This window comes from Colias eurytheme, chromosome 14, assembly GCF_061535395.1.
Source record: "Colias eurytheme isolate Ceu_HAF_F1 chromosome 14, ilColEury1 Martin Lab GWU primary, whole genome shotgun sequence".
NCBI classification, from domain to species: Eukaryota; Metazoa; Arthropoda; class Insecta; order Lepidoptera; family Pieridae; genus Colias; species Colias eurytheme.
Window position 1 is genome coordinate 192,708 of NC_142993.1, and position 21,813 is coordinate 214,520.

Consider the following 21,813-nt stretch of genomic DNA (forward strand, 5'->3'; position numbering starts at 1 on the left):
AGTTATTATAATTACATTTAGGACCTGGAATATGTCAATAGCATAGAACTTATATGTCAATAGTCAAAGTCAAACTATTGTCATATGTCAGTTGCTAATCGACATGTGGGTTCGTACTTCGTAAATGTGTTCTTTGATTTTATTTTTTAATGGAAAATATATTTAGATAAAACATGAAGAAAGAAAGTAATAATGATAAACAGAAAGGGAAAAAAGCAAAGCATAAGCTATTTAAGCCCAGGAAAAAACGGAGCGTCGAAGAAGATGCAGCTATACAATATTTACAGAGTCAATATGATAAAGTAAGTAAAGCAAACAAACTCAAAACAAACTCAAACTCAAACATTCATTTATTCAATTAGACTACTATTTAGTAGCACTTTCGAATCGTCATTACATAGTATTTTTAACATTTACCACCAAAGTATATAAATTGTTTTATTTTACTTGTATACGTAGTATATTATTATTAGTCTGTGATTTTACATATTTAGGATATTTTTATAATAGTTTCTGTCAAATATAACTATTTATTTACGACTTTATTCTATACTATACTATATAATTACATTCTTATTTTACAGATAGTACCAGAAGAAATTAAAACTTTCAAAGACTTTCCATTATCCCAAAAAACTCTGAAAGGGCTTAAAGAAAACAATTTTAATATACCCACTGATATTCAAAGACAAGCAATCGGGTATGCTTTGCAAGGGAAAGACATTTTGGGAGCTGCAAAAACTGGGTCCGGAAAAACATTAGCGTTTTTAATACCAATATTAGAATCACTGTTCTGTAAGAAGTGGACACGACTTGATGGTGTTGGAGCTCTCGTCATATCACCTACAAGAGAGTTAGCATATCAAATTTATGAAACTTTAAGAAAAATTGGACACAACCATGACTTCTCCGCTGGTTTGATAATTGGAGGGCAAAATCTAAAATTTGAACGTAAGAGGATGGATCAAATTAATATTCTTATATGCACACCCGGTCGCTTGTTACAGCATCTGGATGAAAATCCTCTATTTGACTGTAGCAGTCTTCAAATACTTGTTTTGGACGAAGCTGATAGATGTTTGGATATGGGTTTTGAGACAACTATGAATGCCATCATTGAAAATTTACCACCAAAAAGGCAAACATTATTGTTTTCAGCCACTCAAACAAAGTCTGTGAAGGATTTGGCCAGGCTCAGTCTATCCTTCCCCACTTATGTTGCACCACATGAGCAGGCAGAAACTGTGACTCCAGAATCATTGCAACAGAGCTACATTGTGTGTGAGATTGATGAAAAAGTGGGCATATTGTGGTCTTTTATTAAGAATCATTTAAAACAAAAAGTTCTTGTTTTTATGGCAACATGCAAGCAAGTCAAATATGTGTATGAGCTATTCTGTAAATTAAGACCAGGTGTGAGCTTATTGGCTCTATATGGCACTCTTCACCAAGAGAAACGGGAAAGGATTTACCAAGAGTTCTGTAGGAAATCAAATGTTGTATTATTTGCAACAGATTTAGCTTCTAGAGGTTTAGATTTCCCCCGCGTCAATTGGGTCATACAATATGACTGCCCAGAAAATGTTGAGACATACATACACAGAGCAGGAAGAACAGCAAGAGGGGTGTTAGGTAAAGGAGAAGGATTGTTAATGTTGTTGCCAAATGAAGAAAAATTCATTGAAGATTTAGGTAAAAGCAAAATTCCTATTAACAAAATATCAGTAGATCCATCAAAAGTTATGTCTCCACAACGCAAAATAGAAGCTCTTCTTTCAGACAACACAGAACTTAAACAATCAGCTCAGAGGGCATTTGTAAGTTATTTAAAGTCTGTGTTCCTAATGAAAAACAAAGATATTTTTAATGTACAACATTTAGATACAGATGCCTATGCCAAGTCTCTTGGCTTAATTGTTCCACCGAGAATTAGATTTTTACAAAAGTTAGAAAGAGATAAGGCCATGCTTAAAGCAAAGGAAAAAGCAGAGAAAGAAGCTATTGAGAAATTACAAACAAGAGCCTCTGATTCTGGTTCTGATGAAAGTGAGACAGAGGAAGTTATCAAAGCTGAAGTAATTAAACTTAAAAGTAAAAAGAAAGATATTCCTACTTTTGATTTCCACCATGATGCTGATAGTGATGAAGATGACTTCCTTCAAGTTAAGAAAAATAATGTAGAAGTAGAACCAGCTGCCGTTGAAGAAATACAGTCATCAAAAAAGAAAAAGCCGCTCACAAAAGCAGCAGTAGCTAAGAAAATACTTAAAAAGAAAATTAAGGTTAATACAACAATAAAGTTCACTGAAGATGGGGAAGCTATAGAAGATGAAAAGAAAGATGTTAAGTCAGAGCTGGCCAAACAATTTGTGAATGAAAATGTTGGTGGTATAGATATTGAGAAAGCTAAAGAAGTGCTCAAGGAGGAAGATAAATATGATAAACAGAGGTTTAGAGAAAAAGTGAAGGCTAAGCACAAAGAGCAAAAACGAAAACTGAAGAATAAGAAGAAAGAGGAAGAAGGTGAGAAAGATGACTTTGGCAGTCAGTCAGATTCTGAAGGACCAGATCTTTCATGGCTACCGGATCCTGATAAGGTCTATGACAAGAAAAATGATAGTGGTGATGAAGATAGTGCTGATGACAGGGATATTTCACAATCTGATGCTCAGTCAATGTCCAGTGATGAAGATGAACAAAAATACCACAGGTAGGTTTAGTTTGATGAGTGAGTTACTCCAATAAAAATGCTTTAAGTGTTGAAAATTTTGTAGAATGTTTTCTAAATGGTGAGAATATCAATATTGTGTTTTTGATACAAATAGTAACGTGTTATTTCCATTGTTTTCAGGCCAACAAAACGGAAATTAATTGACAGTAAAGGGATTCCTCAAGAAAGTGTAACACCACGGAAGATCAAGAAAATTGAAGATATTTCTGCTACATTATCAGTCAATGAGGCAGAAGCTCTTGCAATGCAGTTACTTCAATCAAAACGAAAATAATAAATTATTCTGTTACCATTATTTTCTTTTTTTATTTACCTACAAAATATATTATACAGATTCAAAATTTAAGAACGATATATAATTTGAATTTTTTATTAAAACGAAATAAAAAATTGCGTATAGCACCTATTCTACAACGACAAAAACGTCTTGCAATAAAAAATTTATGTCTGATGTGTGTCTGATGGATCTATGTAAAGGCAAGAGATTAAAAATTAAGTACACGTTAAAAAATGACTTTAAAGTTAAGGATATTTTCCTGTGCACATAAGATGCGCACTAATAAACGCAACCACTGCCGCTGCAGACAGCCCGGACTCTAAAGGCTTTGTCAGACAGGACGCGTACTTAGCGCGCGTCAGAGCGTTAAGTTGACGCCGCGATATGACGCTAAGATGTGTTCTACTACCATCGTAGAATACCGTCAAACAGAGCGCCGGCGCTAGCAGTACGCAACGCTCTGTCGCGGCGTTAGGACGCTTTAACGTCGGGTGTTGTATTTTTTTACAAATTTTATTTTAGCGTCGGCGTTAATAGGCGTAAAATAATAATAAAATACTGCATAATGACCGAAAATTTGATAGAATTGGTTAGAAAATATCCATGCTTATATAATACGAAGGATAGTTCATATAAACTATAAAGATATATCAATTAAGGCAAAATTGTGGGCACAAATCGGAGAAGAAATTAATGAAACTGGTAAGTAAAAAATTCTTCCGACTCCGGAGTTAATATCGCTGTACCTTGTTTTGTTCGTAAGTAATAATTATGTAAACAACATGCAGCTTTAATAATATCAATTACTGTGTCCTAACGCGCGCTAAAGCGTTCTGTTTGACGAAGCCTAGCGCGACGTTAAAACAGGACGCTGCAGCGCTACTACGCAGCGCTAAAATACGCGTCCTATCTGACAAAGCCTTTAAGCCTAAGGTCGCGTTTCCATCTGCAAGAAAACTTCCGCAAGAAATGTCCGACAGTCTGTCTGACAGCAGTTTGCAAGTCCAAGGCCGCGTTTCTACCTGCAAGTAGACTTGCAAGCTGCTGTCAGACAGACTGTCGGACATTTCTTGCAGATGGAAACGCGGCCTACGGATAGAGCAAGAGAGACAGTCAGAGAGACAGTATCACAGAACACTAGTACTCCTAGACAGTATACAGGGTGTAATCGTTAAGTGTGCACAGGCGATTTTTCCGTAAGTATTACAGATAACAAAAAACTTTAAACTGATATCGAAAGTACTTAACCTAATGAGTAAAATGGCCGTGATAAATTTTTAAAAATAAATCGAGAAATATCAAAAAAATTATCTTTAAACCCTCCCATACATTAAGTATGAAATATGAATATCCCATATACATTTAATATGAAAGATTTTAGCTTTCTTTTTCTTTTTTGGTTTTCTAATTTAATTACTTCGCAAATTTGAAGTGGCATTTTCCACGCTTTTTCCGGACATTTTCATGCATTTTCCACGCTTTTTCCGGACATTTCCACGCATTTTCCGGATATTTTCCAGACATTTTCCAGACATTTCCCTAGCATTTTCCGGTTATTTTCCGGGATTTTCCAGACATTTTCCGGGAATTTCCCAGGCATTTTCCAGGGATTTTCCGAGCATTTCCCGGGGATTTTCCGGATGTTTTCCAGACATTTTCCGGACATTTCCCTGGCATTTTCCGGGGATTTTCCAGACATTTTCCGGGGATTTTCCGAGCATTTCCCGGGGATTTTCCAGACATACAGGCTATGTCAGGGAAATGTCCGGAAAATTCCCGGAAAATATCCGGGAAATGCGTGAAAATGTCCGGAAAAACGTGGAAAATGTCACTTCAAATTTGCGAAATAATTAAAGCAGAAAACCAAATAAGAAAAAGATAGCTTAAATCTTTCATATTAAATGTATATGGGATATTCATATTTCATACTTAATGTATGGGAGGGTTTAAAGATAATTTTTTTGATATTTCTCGATTTATTTTTAAAAATTTACTACCGCCATTTTACTCATTAGGTTAAGTACTTTTTGGTACTTTCGATATCAGTTTAAAGTTTTTTGTTATCTGTAATACTTACGGAAAAATCGCCTGTGCACACTTAACGATTACACCCTGTATAGTGCAGTATATCAAAAAACCACCTGTTCTAAAATCATCTCTCGAGGACGTTGCTACCTCCTATACTATTATTGCTTGGAATTTGATGTTTGATGATGATCACTTGGCCGGTTTTTTAATAGGCAGAACAGTAAATGTGGACTGTCCAACAAAAAATGTGCGAATTTGAATAAGTGGTTCTTTATATGCTGTGTTTGTATGAGATCGTTCAGCTTAATATTTTAAGTATGTGCTTAGTGCATATAACAAGAAAGAAAGAGAATAAAATGTTGTAGCCACTAAGTTATTTTTTTGCACGCCTCATAAGCGAAGCGTTGAGGTGGGTACTACTGTCACTTCGCGCAAAACATCTGATTTTTCAAACTTAAAATGTCTTTATGTATCATACATTGCACTTGTAAGATAATACATACACACACATATTAAGAAAAAACACTATTTTTAACGTTCATGATATTTTTGATGTCATTTTTGTTATTTAAACTAGTTAAAAAACAGTTTAAAAAAGTTCTGTCTTGGACGTCCGTGTGTCTGTGTGCGGATCCTTTTTCTTGTTAACACGATAGCGACCGAAATACCTACTTTACTAATCGAGTCTTTTTTTTTCTCTTACGCTTGAGTATGCTCATTTTTCAGGGTCTGATTCGATGTGGTTTAATTGTTATTAAATAAACAAAAATAATAATTAATAAATATTTATTAAAAAAAAATTATGAGGCGTGCACTTTTTTTATAATTATTTATCTTTTATTTGAGAATTTATTTAGTTTACAAAAAATATTTCCTACTGGTAGCACCTGGTTAACATGTCACTCACTGTCTTTGAGCTCTTTCATTGTTTTTGGTACTTTCTGTCTTGACTCTTGTCAGAACTGAGAAAACGGATCGTTGCACTTTTTTATCACAAAAGCGCTGAAATCTTTTAAAAAATTAAGTTTTTATATGGATTTAGCATAGTTTACCAAATTGTACTTAATTGTAAAAATGTTCTGGAGTGCGAATTATGTGGGAATGAGGGAGTTGAATTTCCTTTTAAAAGAGGAGGTTGGTGTTTTTGTTGTTTGCCTTGGTGGTTAGGTGCAGACGTCTCGGAATTCAATAATACCTCATGATTTACACATATATTGCTAACGGTTTCGTAATAATTACACGAACAATTCATTTTACTACAACATTACGTGCAAAGAAGGCAGTATACATTCTGATTAACGGTAATTTTCTTGCAGAACGTAACGTTGACACAAATCTTGGAGGCGGATGATATCCTGCAGGAGTGTAAGGCGGACAACAAGGCTCTAATACAGTTGTAAATATCAAACATATGATATACTTGTTTATCGTTAAGCAAACAAATCCAGTTTACTGTCACGAAATATTGTTATTTCAGTCTCACAAGATCAGAAAATTTGGCGGAGCTTATAACGCTTATAACAGAAGAGCCACCTAAGGATGTGGAGCTGACGTCACAGTACCGGCACGCCAACATAGCCTGTGAGGTTTTAACAAGCCAATTGTCAACACTCAGCCACAGACTGTGCATGGACCCAGTGCAAATGAACAGACTCTGTGACTTTGTGAACAGGGAGCCACCTCTCAATCCTCTGTTGGCTTCATATTTCAGTAGAACTGTTGAAATGTTGCTTAAAAGGAGTCCAAAACAGGTTAGATGATTTCCAGATGTTACAAGTTATACTGATAAATAAAACAGATTATTTGACAATTAGTTCTGGTGGTATAATCATTTCAGTTTTTGTATCAATATTGAGTTACCAAGTTAAGTAGAGTTTGCAAAATTTAATGAAAAATTGTATTTAATAAAATATTCTAAGTAAATTATTTATTTTTCGCAGGACTGTTATCTACATCACATAGTGTGTTTTAGAGCATTAGATTTCTTTAAAGCTCGAAAGGATTTCTTGCCCAATCTCCTGAGGCATATCTCCACATCAGCTATAGCCGACACATTCAAGTATTTCATAGGCCTTTCAGATCCATTTGACAAAATAATTATGGAGGTAAGTATTATATTTGTCTAGACAAATTTAAAAAATGAACCTTTTGTGTATGTTTATTTAATTAACTCAAATGACTGTGACTTTGTTAGCTTGAATTTTGACAAATTGAAAAATTGTTTGTTGGTACGTATCCTTTGTATCAGTACTATAACCACATTGTTATATTGTTTGCGTTACATTTGATTATTATTTATTTTGGTCAAGTTTTTGTTACAAATTTTAAAAACAAATGGATGAACCAAAAAAACGATGCAAGAGAACTTAATTTGCCAACCCTATAATATATAAGTGCCCATCGCCATCTTCAGATCTATTCGCTATTTGCTCGGGTTATACCAAATGTATTTAATATTGTTTTTCAACAAAGATAAATATTGGAACAAAGTTCCTTATCTCGCGTTGTGAAAGGGGGCTAGACGGAAAAAATTCTTACGAAAAGTTGTCACGACACTTTTTGCTAGAGTTGTAAGCCGTGCGGCGTGCGCGTGGTTCTCTGTCTGTCTCTCTCTCACTTTAAACATCGTTCTATCCGGATGTCCCTTGACATTGTCCAAGTTTTTATTTAATACTTTTAGTGGCTTGACGAACATCAATTCCTGGAGAAGATGATACAAATAGTGTGTTGTAATTATGAGCCGGAAGAGATCCAACCAGCACCGGTGCCTGTCACGTCGGAGACACAGAGCGATGTGGAGAAAGGGCTCAACGAGCAGAGCGAGAAGGTGGCGACCAATCACAACCATGTCGACACTAGTAGCGAATCTGATAATAGTATGTATAGCATTGATTGATTTTATTCCCAGTAGATTATTTCAGAGAAAACAAATGATGTTTTAGTTATTCCAGTGTGATATTGTTCTAGCTAAAAGTTATTTCTTATTGGATAATTTTATTCTTGCCAATCTGATTTTGGTTTGAGTGATTGCTATTACATATACATTGTTGATTGATGCATATACATACTTTTAAAAAATAAAGTAATCATCAGTTAATTCCAAAACTGTTGCTAGTTTTGGAATTGTTATCACTTTCTATAGATAGCATAGAAAAATGATGGACAATATTTATAATAATAAAAATTTATTGAAGCGTATAAAATGTTTAATTAATCGCTCACATTTTGTCACGTCTCCAGGTATACAAGAAGAGCGTAAACTACGTTTGCGCGCGATAGCGTCCGCAAACGCCACGGCGCTGCTCTGCGATATGACCATGGCCATCGCCGCTCCAGATATAACACTTAGGTCCATACCTAACGTAACCATACCTACCTCGCTATTATTATTAATATCTCACGATTTTTATACTCAAAATCAAACATTTATTAAAGTACACTCCTAGAAGCACCTATGAACATTGAGATAATATTACTACGTATGGAGGAGACACCACGAACAAAATCTGTGCGCCATTTTTTTGCTCTAACTAAGTTTTAAAAATTATTATCTAGTTAGGTGCTTACCGATAAAAGTTATTCCTTTGCACTTTTCCGTATTATTTGTGCAATATCGTAACACACACGAAGGCATATTTCATGCGTTTCACTTTAAAACAAATAAAAAATAGCGGTTACGCTATATGGCGTATGTTGAGCGGAACATCTGAATTGTTATAACGTTGTACCATTGAGCACCGTCGTTGCAGTGAAACGGAGTACGGTCTGACGTCACGGCTGCGCAGCGCGGCGCTGGTGACGGCGCTGCTGCAGGGCGCCTTCACGTGCGCGCCCGCCGCCCGCCGCCACGCGGTCGTCAACGGCTGCCGGCTGCTGCTGGCGCTCACGCACAGGTAGTGTTCCATTGTATTACATGTGACGGTCTGACGTCAGCGCTGGTGACGGCGCTGCTGCAGGGCGCCTTCACGTGCGCGCCCGCCGCCCGCCGCCACGCGGTCGTCAACGGCTGCCGGCTGCTGCTGGCGCTCACGCACAGGTAGTGTTCCATTGTATTACATGTGACGGTCTGACGTCAGCGCTGGTGACGGCGCTGCTGCAGGGCGCCTTCACGTGCGCGCCCGCCGCCCGCCGCCACGCGGTCGTCAACGGCTGCCGGCTGCTGCTGGCGCTCACGCACAGGTAGTGTTCCATTGTATTACATGTGACGGTCTGACGTCAGCGCTGGTGACGGCGCTGCTGCAGGGCGCCTTCACGTGCGCGCCCGCCGCCCGCCGCCACGCGGTCGTCAACGGCTGCCGGCTGCTGCTGGCGCTCACGCACAGGTAGTGTTCCATTGTATTACATGTGACGGTCTGACGTCAGCGCTGGTGACGGCGCTGCTGCAGGGCGCCTTCACGTGCGCGCCCGCCGCCCGCCGCCACGCGGTCGTCAACGGCTGCCGGCTGCTGCTGGCGCTCACGCACAGGTAGTGTTCCATTGTATTACATGTTTTAGTATTATAACATTCGAGTGCTTTATAAATAAATTTTAAAAATATACATTTTTAAAGAATAGAAAAAAAGAACCGAGTTCAAGTTGACATTTTAAGCCCAGTGTATATCGACTGCGGCTTCTGAATTTTCTATTACCGATATTAACATTACTCTTATATAGGCCATAAAAACAGTCACGAATAAAAAACACTGATGTCCGCAGGCTGAGCGCGATGTCCGTGGACGAGGGGCGGGAAGTGGAGCTGGCGGTGGCGCCGCACCTGCCGCTGCTGCACCAGACTCTGCTGCGCGAGGTGCCCGCTGCGGGGGTCGCGGGGGCTGCGGGGGCTGCGGGGGCTGCGGGGGTCGCGGGGGCTGCGGGGGCTGCGGGGGTCGCGGGGGGTCCGGTGGGCGCGGCGCGCGTGCACGTGGCGGCGCTGATCGCGCGGCTCGTAGTCTCCGACGTGGAGGACGTGCACAACGCTATATTGAGCCTCGGTGAGGATATTGTATTTGTTTATGTGTGTATAAGCAGTCGAACGAAACGAAGATCAAATTCATATTGAAATAATACAATATAAATAAACGACATCGTCGTCATTCTGCGATGTCCTATTGTTCGAACAGTTAGTTAACCGTACAACTAAGGGCCGATTTTTCAATGCTTGGATAAAATTTATTAGTTGATTAATGTATAAAACTACCATTTTAAAAACGTATTCTAATTGCACGTATTTGACAGTTTACGTGACATTTTAATATTATCGTGTATACTTTATTGGACGGATAAGTTTTATCCAAGCATTGAAAAATCGGCCCTAACATTAATAAATCGTGTAATCAGGCACGGTGGGCGTGTTGCTGGACATGTTCTTCACGCACACACACAACAACTTCCTGCACGCGCAAGTGTGCGAGCTGCTGCACAACATAGAGGTCAACGAGACACATTCGCAACCCTATTATAAACAGGTCAATAACTTTTTTATTTTATTAATTTCAAGCATAGCTTTCCTGCGGCAGTCCTCGAGTGCCACACGTATTAAATTATTATTTTTTTATGAATGGTCCACTTAACTTAAAATAATTGCATCCAGAGCACTGTTCGGCTAGCGCCGACAAATGTGGTTATTTGACCTATGATAAAATTTTTATAATTTTTTTTTTCAGATATTAGATGAGTACGATTTGCCGACACGTCTAATGGACGTTTTTGAAGCTAATGAAGACAAGAAGTAAGGGTTACAATATTATGTTTATTTTTATATAATACGGCAAAGCTTGTATTAATATTAATTTTAATAATTATATTCGAGTCGGATGTCAGCTGTCAAACCTTTTTTTCCATATTTATTCATAAATTAGGACGTGTTGTTCGGTATTAGAGTGCAAAAATGATAGCAGACGAAATAATATCAGCAATGGAGGCATTTCATACCATCGGTAAGTCTTAATTTTATTTATTTTACATATATTTTATGTTATAACTTTGCTTGTCGTAATTTGTCAAAATTGTATACAAATATCTAGTCAAAATGAACCTTAATCCATAAGAAATTAGTGCTATTATAGATTAAAAAGCAAACAAGACTTTCTGGAATATTATTGCAATAAACAAACGAATGTCGGTTTAGTGATGCTTGTGGCGCATATCGACAGTATCGATACTTTAGAAAAGACAAACATTATAAATATTAAATTTTATTTTTCCTTACAAATGAAAGTGTCCAATTTATTTATATATTTCCCAAAGAGGCTAATTTAGTCTGGATGCTGAACAGCACTAAGCAGTCTAACAAAGGCTAACTCAAACTCAAACTCAAAAATTCATTTATTCAATTAGACTACTATTTAGTAGCACTTTCGAATCGTCATTACATAGTATTTTTAACATTTACCACCGATTCGGAAAGCAGTATCTATGGAGAAGAATCGGCAAGAAACTCCATAGTTGCTCTTTTAAAATAATGTCAATAAATTTACATAATATGTAACTTATATCTAACTACATAATATGCCAAAGAACTGTCCTGTGGTTTTTACGCGACAACCCTCCATGGGTCTTTATCGTCCATATATTCCTGAATACTGTAGTACGCTCTCTGAACTAGTACATTTTTTATGTAAGTTTTAAATTTAGAACTACTAAACTCTTTAATATTGTGAGGAATTCTATTGTATAAGCGTATACCTTGACCCATAAATGAATTTTTAACTTTAGCTAATCTGAAAAATGGCATTTCAATTCTATTCCTGTTCCTTGTGCCATAATCGTGTCTATCTCCTACTCTTGTGTGTAAGTCAGAGCTTTTGTGTACATGCAAAATATTATTAAATATATACTGTGATGGTACAGTAAGGATACCAGTATTCTTAAAATGATCTCTTAGTGAGTCCCGAGCACGTAAATTATATATAGAGCGAATGGCTCTTTTCTGTAAGATAAATATAGTTTCTATATCTGCAGCCCTGCCCCACAGTAGAATTCCATAGGACATAATGCTATGAAAGTAGCTGAAATAAACCAATCTAGCCGTATCTTCATCGGTGAGATGCCTTATTTTTCGGACTGCATATGCAGCAGAACTGAGCTTACCTGCAGCGGTGTTGACATGGGCTCCCCACTGTAGTTTCTCGTCCAATGTTAACCCTAGAAATACAGTAGACTCAGTAGGATGCAATACCTCCCCGTTCAAGGTAATACCTCTGTTCAACTTTTTTACATTAGGAAGTAAAAATTCAACACAAGTGGTTTTTTTGGCATTTAATAATAAATTATTGGCAGTAAACCATTCAGATATGTGTAAAAGAGCACTGTTCACTTTGTCAACATTTGGGTCATGCCTATCCACATTGAAAATTAATGAGGTATCATCTGCAAACAGAACTATTTCACACCTATCCTGCAAATAATAGGGAAGATCATTGATATATACCAAGAACAGGAAGGGACCTAAAATTGACCCCTGTGGAACACCAATGTTAATTGACGCACCGCTAGAACGTTCTCCATTAACAACTACAGTCTGTATCCTATCATGCAGGTATGACGCTATGAGGTTCTGGGCTTTTCCTTTAATTCCATAGTGATTAAGTTTACGTAACAAAGTACAATGTTCAACGCAGTCAAATGCCTTGGAGAGGTCACAAAATATCCCCAGAGCATTTTTTGAGTTTTCCCATGCCTTATATATATGTGTTAGAAGTGCAACTCCAGCATCTGTGGTTGAGCGCCCCTTTGTGAAACCAAACTGTTTGGTGTGCAGTAAATTATTAGATGCAAAATGACTACTCAATTGGTTTAATATTAACTTCTCGAATACCTTACTTAATGTTGGTAAAATAGAGATAGGTCTATAATTGTTACAGTCTTCTTGATCGCCCTTCTTAAATAGAGGTATAACTTTACTAAGCTTTAGTAAATTAGGAAATGTACCATAGTCACAACACTTATTAAATATGAAAGCTTTTTTCGCAATATTTTCTATTATATTATTAACTAAATTTACGGACATTCCCCAAAGATCACAGGTATTTTTTAAATTTAGTGTCTTAAAGGCTGTAACAATATCATTAGCAGTTACGTGTCGCAATTCAAATAATGTACTGCACCCCGCAACATGGTCCCTCAAAAAGGTCTCTGCAAGTGCTGAAGACGAATTTAAATTATTAGTAATGCTAGCAGGGACACTACTAAAGAAATCTTCAAATGCAAGCGCAACATCAACATTTTTGTCAATAACCATGCCATTATTAACAAGTTTTATGGTATTACTTGATTTGCTTTTACCCATTTCACCATTAATAATAGACCAAACTGTTTTAACTTTATTATCCGAGTCGCGTATTTTATCTCTGATATACAAACGCTTCGCAGTAAAACAAACAATTTTAAAAGTTTTTGAGTAATTTCTAACATAATTAAGAAAAGATGGGTCTTTATTATATTGCTTCATACCATATAACTCATAAAGAACGATCCTACACCTATGTATGCTAGGTGTCGCCCATTTACTAAATGGTAAATCCTTGGTAATATTTAAAGATTTAACTTTAAATATTTTTTCAAATTCATTATGCACTAAATTAAAAAGATTTTTAAACATTTCACAAGGATTATTATGACAGGATTGATCATTCAGTACGGGCAGGTTTTTATTAATATTATCTCTAAATTTATTAATGCCTTTTTTAGTTATAGGCCTAACATTAATCCTTTTAAATGTAGGTATGCAATCCCATTCAAAAACTACTTTCTGGCCACAGTGATCCGAAGTCAATGTATTGAGAATATTTTTCTCTAAACAGATGCAGTCACAGTATATATTATCAATACAAGTTGCAGAAGTAGGTGTAATTCGTGTGGGTTCGCTAAAAAGTTTATATAGATTAAATGACTGAAATAAATTAACAATTCGTGTAGCCGTTTGTGTTTGTAAAAGTAAATCAATATTAAAATCACCACATACTATAACTTTTTTTTTACTCCTGCTTAGACGCTTTAATATTTCTTCCATGACTGTCTCAAACATATTATAGTCACTGGAAGGGGGTCTATAAACGCAAACAATAATATAACGCTCCAGCTCCACACAGGACAGTTCAATGGTCCGTTCTACAGAAAGACTAACAATGTCAGTTCGTTCTTTACATTTTACACTATCATGAACAAAAATAACAGAACCTCCGTGAATAGCCTGTGTCCTAAAGTATATACTTTTTAATTTGTAATTTTCAATATTTACTAACGACTGACATTGTTTAAGCCAATGTTCTGTTACACAAAATATTTTAATATTGTTATCATTCAGAAACAATTCTATTTCTAACAATTTGCTAGCCAAGCCTTGAATATTTTGATGCACAATGGAAAAAGACTGCTTAGCTGTTGTCTTATATACTAGTTTAAATCTAGCTTAGGGCTAGATTGTCTGTCTACACTTAATCTAGGTTGATGTATAAAATTACTACTACATAAAATTATAGTAGATTGATGGTCTGATACCGAACATGTACCAGACTGGTTAATATTATATGCTATTAGCATAGCAAGTTCACGCTTATATCTAGATGGCAGATACACTGTATTCTTTGTCAAAGTAAAAGATTTAATACATAAGTTAATGTCAAATAAAATAAATGCATCACGATGATGATTTGTTAGGTTATACAATTTTAAATTCATATTATGAATTAATCTATTTTGTTCTTGTGTTAAACGATACATCAAACGAGCGAGCGAGTCGAGCTGCATGCATTTTTGTGAATGTGTGATTGTGTTTCAAAGTGTGAGTTACCCTCCCCGCACCAAAATCGGCAGAAAGTTTAGTTAGAACATTTGCCAGCGTGCTCCATCCATTACTTAATGATCTAAGTTATCACGTACGGAAATCACGTTGTTATGAATCGAGTCCTCGAGCGGTTCGGTTAAATTGATGTATAATGCGTGTTTTGTTTGGCGTCAGGGTGCGGCCGCGGGCGGCGCTGATGGGGCACGTGGTGGCCATGTGCCACTCGCTGCAGTGGGGCGTGTGCGGCGCGCTGCAGGGTTGGCGCGAACGCGCGCAGCGCTGGGCGCTCTTCGTGGCGCAGCGCCTGCACCCGCTGCGCGTGCGGCACGACACTCCGCTCGTAAGTGTGCGCGCTGCAGGACCGGCGTGTGCGGCGCGCTGCAGGGTTGGCGCGAACGCGCGCAGCGCTGGGCGCTCTTCGTGGCGCAGCGCCTGCACCCGCTGCGCGTGCGGCACGACACTCCGCTCGTAAGTGTGCGCGCTGCAGGACCGGCGTGTGCGGCGCGCTGCAGGGTTGGCGCGAACGCGCGCAGCGCTGGGCGCTCTTCGTGGCGCAGCGCCTGCACCCGCTGCGCGTGCGGCACGACACTCCGCTCGTAAGTGTGCGCGCTGCAGGACCGGCGTGTGCGGCGCGCTGCAGGGTTGGCGCGAACGCGCGCAGCGCTGGGCGCTCTTCGTGGCGCAGCGCCTGCACCCGCTGCGCGTGCGGCACGACACTCCGCTCGTAAGTGTGCGCGCTGCAGGACCGGCGTGTGCGGCGCGCTGCAGGGTTGGCGCGAACGCGCGCAGCGCTGGGCGCTCTTCGTGGCGCAGCGCCTGCACCCGCTGCGCGTGCGGCACGACACTCCGCTCGTAAGTGTGCGCGCTGCAGGACCGGCGTGTGCGGCGCGCTGCAGGGTTGGCGCGAACGCGCGCAGCGCTGGGCGCTCTTCGTGGCGCAGCGCCTGCACCCGCTGCGCGTGCGGCACGACACTCCGCTCGTAAGTGTGCGCGCTGCAGGACCGGCGTGTGCGGCGCGCTGCAGGACGAATACGCAGCCGTGCAGTACGCGCGAGTACGCAACCGTGCAGTACGCCCGAGTACGCAACCGTGTAGTACGCGCGAGTACGCAACCGTGTAGTACGCGCGAGTACGCAACCGTGTAGTACGCACGAGTACGCAACCGTGCAGTACGCGTGAGTACGCAACCGTGCAGTACGCGTGAGTACGCAACCGTGCAGTACGCGTCAGTACGCAACCGTGCAGTACGCGCGAGTACGCAACCGTGCAGTACGCGTGAGTACGCAACCGTGCAGTACGCCCGAGTACGCAACCGTGCAGTACGCGTGAGTACGCAACCGTGCAGTACGTGATACGTGCACTATGTATATACTATATTATGGCACTTTTAACTTGCTCGGAGCATCTTATTATAGAGAAAAGTTGTGTGTTGTTGTTGTGTGTTGCGGTGAGAAAAGTTATTTACGTTTATTTTTCTGTTACAGGGTGGAGAAATCCCGTGGGAGCTTCAGGTAAAAATATACTGACGAATGCGAATAACGCGAATGACGAAAAAAGTGCGAGCGAAAATTTTACGAAATTTTGTCAAATCGGTTAATTGTTTCTTATGTATGTTGCAGGTGAAGCCGAACAAAGAGAACTTCGTACAGTTGGGTACTGAGCAATTTGAGGAAGAGTGAGTGTTTATTTTTTATGTGAAATCGAGCTTTTTAAATAAATTCCATTTTCCGAAGAGTTCTCACTCGAACCGGACCCTTACTCATTTTTTTTAATTTTTATAAAATATTTAAATAAATTACTTTATAAGGACTATTGGTTACATAGAAGTAATATTTCAGTTACTGGAATGTCGACAGGGACCAGGAAATCATCGATAAAATCGCTAAATGTAAGTTTAAAATATTAAAATAATTGTTACTAAGAATATACGTATACGTACAGGAAAATTCAGCCAATAAAATGAATTCGAATTTGTACCAGATTTTATTGCACATGTTATATTCCATACGAGTTACATATAGGCCGATTAACAAGAGCTGGAACGTCAACACATTTGCACATTGCACATGTGTAGTGTCTGTGAAGACGCGCGTGGCGTGACGTCATTCTGCATACGCATCATGAAAAGTCTGCCCGTCTCTCTCGCGCAGACTAGCTTATGAGCGTGAAGGGGACAATTATTGTTTTAATATTATATATAAAATATAAATACAGGGTGATGTAATTTAAACAAAGACGTTATACTACTAACTATATTCGACGAGATATTTCGCGGCAAGCGGGGTAGTAAAAGGTGGGAACAGCATAGAGCATATTGCACGCTCCCTTGCACTTTCGGGCCTTATGGGCAGCCATAGACCCCACAAACTTGGTTTTAGCTTCAAACTGACCCCCCCTACATATCAAAAAAATAAAATTGCGTCCTCTAAAAAACGAAAAGTTAGGCCTAAAAAATGTAACATTTCAATGGACTATACGTGCTAGGATTTAGCTTGTTAAGTCTTGTTTCTTGGGAGTAAGCGCACGTGTTATTTGTATTGTTTTTATCGTTATTTTGAATATGACATGAAATTTAATTATTATTTGATAATTGAATGATTATTTATACTTTTATCCAATTGATTATTATTAAAATATGTAAATAATTAAGTTCGTCAATTGATTTACTTTTAAATTATAATTTTACAGAAAAATTATGAGAGCTATCATAATTAGATTTGTATATATTTATTTACAACGCACCCATTTTACAAATTCAAGTCTACACTTAAACTAGAGTCGCATTTTGAATCAAAATCATTTATTTTGAACATAGTACTGTATAGTGAACTTGCATAAGTGTGAGTAATGTGAACGCGCCAGGTTACGTTAATCGGCCTATACGAGTATACTGTATAACACATAATATATAATTTACTATTTTATATTTGGCTATATTGTATAATACATTTTTATATTCGGTTTAAAAAGTGTATCCCCTTTGTAAGTTAAGTGTATCAAATTTCATCTAAATCGGATATTTATTTTGCCTCTATTATTAACACAAGTGTAAAAAGTCTGCCTAAAATCTGAATAAACGGAAACCGGAGGAACCGCCGTATAAAAATATTTATTTTTCTTAGTAATAATTATCAATCAGCTATCAGCATCGTTCGCAAATCGTTGTTGAAAACTTATTGAATTGTACAAAAATAACATATTATATCTACCTATCTGAATTATGGATTCTAATGTCTTAAATATCTTATACAATCGATAAACTATTACGGTCGGTTCCCATCGAGCTTTTAGTCAGACTCGACGCTTTTAGTAATACGAGAGTAGTGTGTTCGCAAATGTTCGAAAATTCGCGCGGTTGGGACGAAGGCGCAGGAGCGGGGACGGAGGGCGCGGGCGGGGACGCGGCCGGGGACGAGGGCCTCGCGGGCGGAGACCTCGCGGCCGAGGAGATCTTCGCCGGCCTAGCGGGCTCGGGCCTCGGGGACGAGGGACTCGGGGACTCGGGCCTCGCGGACGAGGGCTGGGCGCACTTCTCGGACGTGTGCCCGCCGCCCGTCGACCCCTTCGCGCCGCCCAGCACGTGGCCCAACGGTGAGCTGTTTCATATACTACATAATACACACAAAAACACGTTCACATTGATACATGTAGTGACGTAAACGGGCACAGATACATATACAAACAAGCTTTATTAGAATTATTAGGATATAATATTATATTTTGGATTTTTAGTGAAAACGTATTATTTAGGACTTTTTATAAATATACATAAATATTTTGTTAGCTAGAGCTAGCTATTTGTTAGCTATGTTCTGATAGATCAGAAGTTATATCTTTTGCGCTCAGATTCAACAGGTTTTTTTTCTTCACGCAAACGTAGCAGTCATTTTACAGAACTGTAAACTGTAAAACAGTCGCCAATTTCGTTTGTTTATAGTGTGATTTATTTGTTACATAGTTATTTTTAGGTAATCTATAAATAAATAAAGTCTTATTGTTGAAATAGTACATACATTTGAATTCAATAAAGCACCATATTCCCGAACTAGTTTTAACCGTGACTCAGGAGCAAAGTACATAACTAAATCTTGCGTATGTGAGAAGAATTAATGTTAAAATAAATAAAAAATGCGATAATTCATTATAACTACAGTTAATATTTCAATGCATTTCAGACGACCCAGAGGTGAACGATCTTTCCCAAAAGATGGAGAACATGAACGCGAAGTTCGGTGAGATGGTCTCTCTGACCAACAACCTGCTGTCCGCCATGAGCTGCATGGCGCCGCAAGACATCGCCACCATCGTCAACGATAACGCTATCGATAACATCGCCATACCCCTGATACAACCGGAAAAACCGGGACTCGATGCCGACAACACTAGCGCGCCTAGTGATGTTACTAACGTTGACGTTACAGTCGGTAAAACAGATGTTATCACCGATACTAAAAGTGAAGAAAAGAGCAATGATATTTGCGTAACGAAAGAAACACCGAACCCTATTGCTGATGTGAATAGAGTTCAAAATGAAGTCGACATCTCGCCGTCCGCTAGTGCATCAAGCGACACTCCCAACACCGTCCACGATAACGTTCACGAAACCAAATCGAGTGATAACGATAGCCAATGCGATGTCGATACCAGTGCCGGCAACGATACCAGTAATAACGATGGCAACGATACCAGCAATAACGATGGCAACGATACCAGCAATAACGATGGCAACGATACCAGCAATAACGATGGCAACGATACCAGCAATAACGATAGCAGTAATAACGATACCAGCACCGGCAACGATACGAGTTGCGACGACAGTTCGGCCGAGAGATGATTTACTCACACCCACTTAGTCCCACATTCCTATTGTCACTTCGAAATGTGGACCGGTAGTGTGCGTTAAACAAACGATTTGATTGCAAATAACATCGAAAAATAATCTAATTTGACATTAAAGAAAATCAATTTATGATCATTGTGAGAATAAAAGTGCATAATTAAAATTACGAAATTTATTTTACACTTAGATTCACAATATTCATGTTTCAGTTTCAACTGAGAACTTGTTTGAGAATTAATTTATTTTACGAGACATTGAAAACATTCAAATTACTAAACTTATATCTATTGATAAAGAGGAAGGAGTTTTGCTAGATAGTCATTTCTTGGGAATAAGTATAGGTACTTAATTCATTTTAAAGTTTAAAATTTTATGATGGAACTTTTTATGTGTATTATATGTTTTTTATATTATTGATATAAAGCAACTATTGATAAAAACATTAAAACTAAAAAAAATATTAACAGACTGATCACACTTTTTTAGCTATTTAGACTAGAGATATCACTTTCTTATTAAAACTATGTTAATCCTTATTTGACGTTCATTAGCTGAAATTTTTCGTAAGTTTTTATTTTCTTATTATTTTACTATAAAGACCAAATCAAATCGTTTGTTTAAATACACACAACGATGTGGTGCTCACAGCCTGTAATTAATATCGGCTTAGCTTATGCGAGAGTATTTAAATCCAAATCCTATATCTGTTTCGCTCTAACATAACCAAGTGTGGCGCTGTTAGAGCGAGACAGGAGATACCCCTTATATGTAAATATTTTATTCGTTTGACTGCCTTATATGGAGTTTCGTATTAAAAAAGTATTGAGCGGTGATTGTAGACTTTGGAGAATCCATTCAAAGTGTTAAATACTCTAATAATAGAAGTGATAATACTTGCTCAACGCGATGGGCAAAGATCTAGTTTTTGGTGTTCGGTATTTCGTCGCAAATCGCTGCCGATTTTAATACGTTTGCGACTACGTGTGCAAATTTTGACTAAAAATATAATTTGATTTCAAAATAAGTATATAAATTAAGGCAACGTAAAAATTGATTCAATTTTACAATTTTTTGGTTTTCACTTAACGTAGTGCAATTTATAGAAATTAAAAGAAATCGTTAATTAAAATGTAGTGACGTCAATTTGAGGGTTGCGACTGAGGGAATGAAATTAACGAAAAGTCTCACACGGACTTGCCTTATTCAATGGGCGCTTATTATAGTATAGTCACATCGTGTATATATGTACTTCATGTAAATGTGTCTAGTTAGTTGAAACTTCGAGTATCCATTCGTCACTTAGGTAAATAATCGTCTTTCCCGATAAACATTATTCTAAAGAGATCTGTAATAAAACTTATCTGTCCTGAACTCCATTTAAATGCTAGCATTTTACTCTTTATAATAAAAATAGAATGTACCTCTGCAATCAAACTGCGGCGCAAAAGTCGAACCGACAGTGCAAAGTTTTATACATTTTTGTGAAATATATTGGACCAGTATTTACATAGAGTCGTATTTTGTAAATAAATTAAGGACCTCAGTAGTGATCTACCGTTCGCGATCGTCGGTAGAGCGCCCGTTGCCTTGCTCCTTTATACAGTCTAAAGTAGCTTTTGTAAATCATTTTATTTATATTGACATGTGTTTTTGTATCCATTGAATTAAGGGGCTGACAAGACCAAATTGAAGTTATTTGAGCAGTTTTTTAAGAAAAGATATTTTTCTAGCCCATGAAAAAAAAAATATGTTAATAAAAATAAATAATTAAAATATTCATCATATTTCGTAGACCGTGGACGGACTCGATACATAATTGGAAGAAATCGGCTCAATAGAAAATAATTGCAAAGATTGGTCTTAAAATCATCATTAAACGATTCTATGTGTTTATTTTTTTTACGTACGGGTCTGCAATTTAAAACACGAAGTCAACATATTTATACCTGAACCTCCAACGAGTCATATTTCACATATGACCTACACTTTTACTTAAATCACATATTTTCTTATAATTTTCTTCTACGACCTGGCCCCACCCAGTAACAGTGATATTGCGCTCTCGTTTGCGCACACTGTCCAATTGTATGGGAGTAAACGAGAGCGCAATCACTGTTAAATTTGGTCTTGTCAGCCCCTTAACGTCGAATGTTGAATACACTCTGGATACA

At 38.2% G+C, this 21,813-nt stretch overlaps 2 protein-coding genes across 2 annotated transcripts; both read left to right on the top strand.

Annotated features, from left to right (window-relative positions):
* The first annotated feature begins 92 nt into the window (after positions 1–92).
* Positions 93–3,026, top strand: LOC149902644 (putative ATP-dependent RNA helicase DDX10). Its single transcript, XM_090109475.1, has 3 exons — positions 93–302; positions 585–2,710; positions 2,852–3,026. Exons 1-3 carry the CDS (start codon positions 174–176, stop codon positions 3,003–3,005), a joined length of 2,409 nt encoding a protein of 802 aa, XP_089965601.1. The 5' UTR covers positions 93–173; the 3' UTR covers positions 3,006–3,026.
* Positions 3,027–5,980: 2,954 nt separating this feature from the next.
* fmt (phosphatase 6 regulatory subunit 1-like protein fmt) lies at positions 5,981–20,791 on the top strand. Its single transcript, XM_090109682.1, has 20 exons — positions 5,981–6,170; positions 6,353–6,432; positions 6,514–6,787; positions 6,977–7,141; positions 7,717–7,912; positions 8,277–8,385; positions 8,786–8,929; positions 8,970–9,215; positions 9,256–9,501; positions 9,732–10,006; positions 10,353–10,480; positions 10,679–10,743; positions 14,974–15,219; positions 15,287–15,523; positions 15,671–15,779; positions 16,284–16,310; positions 16,419–16,474; positions 16,638–16,687; positions 18,124–18,390; positions 18,975–20,791. Exons 1-20 carry the CDS (start codon positions 6,111–6,113, stop codon positions 19,634–19,636), a joined length of 3,642 nt encoding a protein of 1,213 aa, XP_089965808.1. The 5' UTR covers positions 5,981–6,110; the 3' UTR covers positions 19,637–20,791.
* Positions 20,792–21,813: the final 1,022 nt, after the last annotated feature.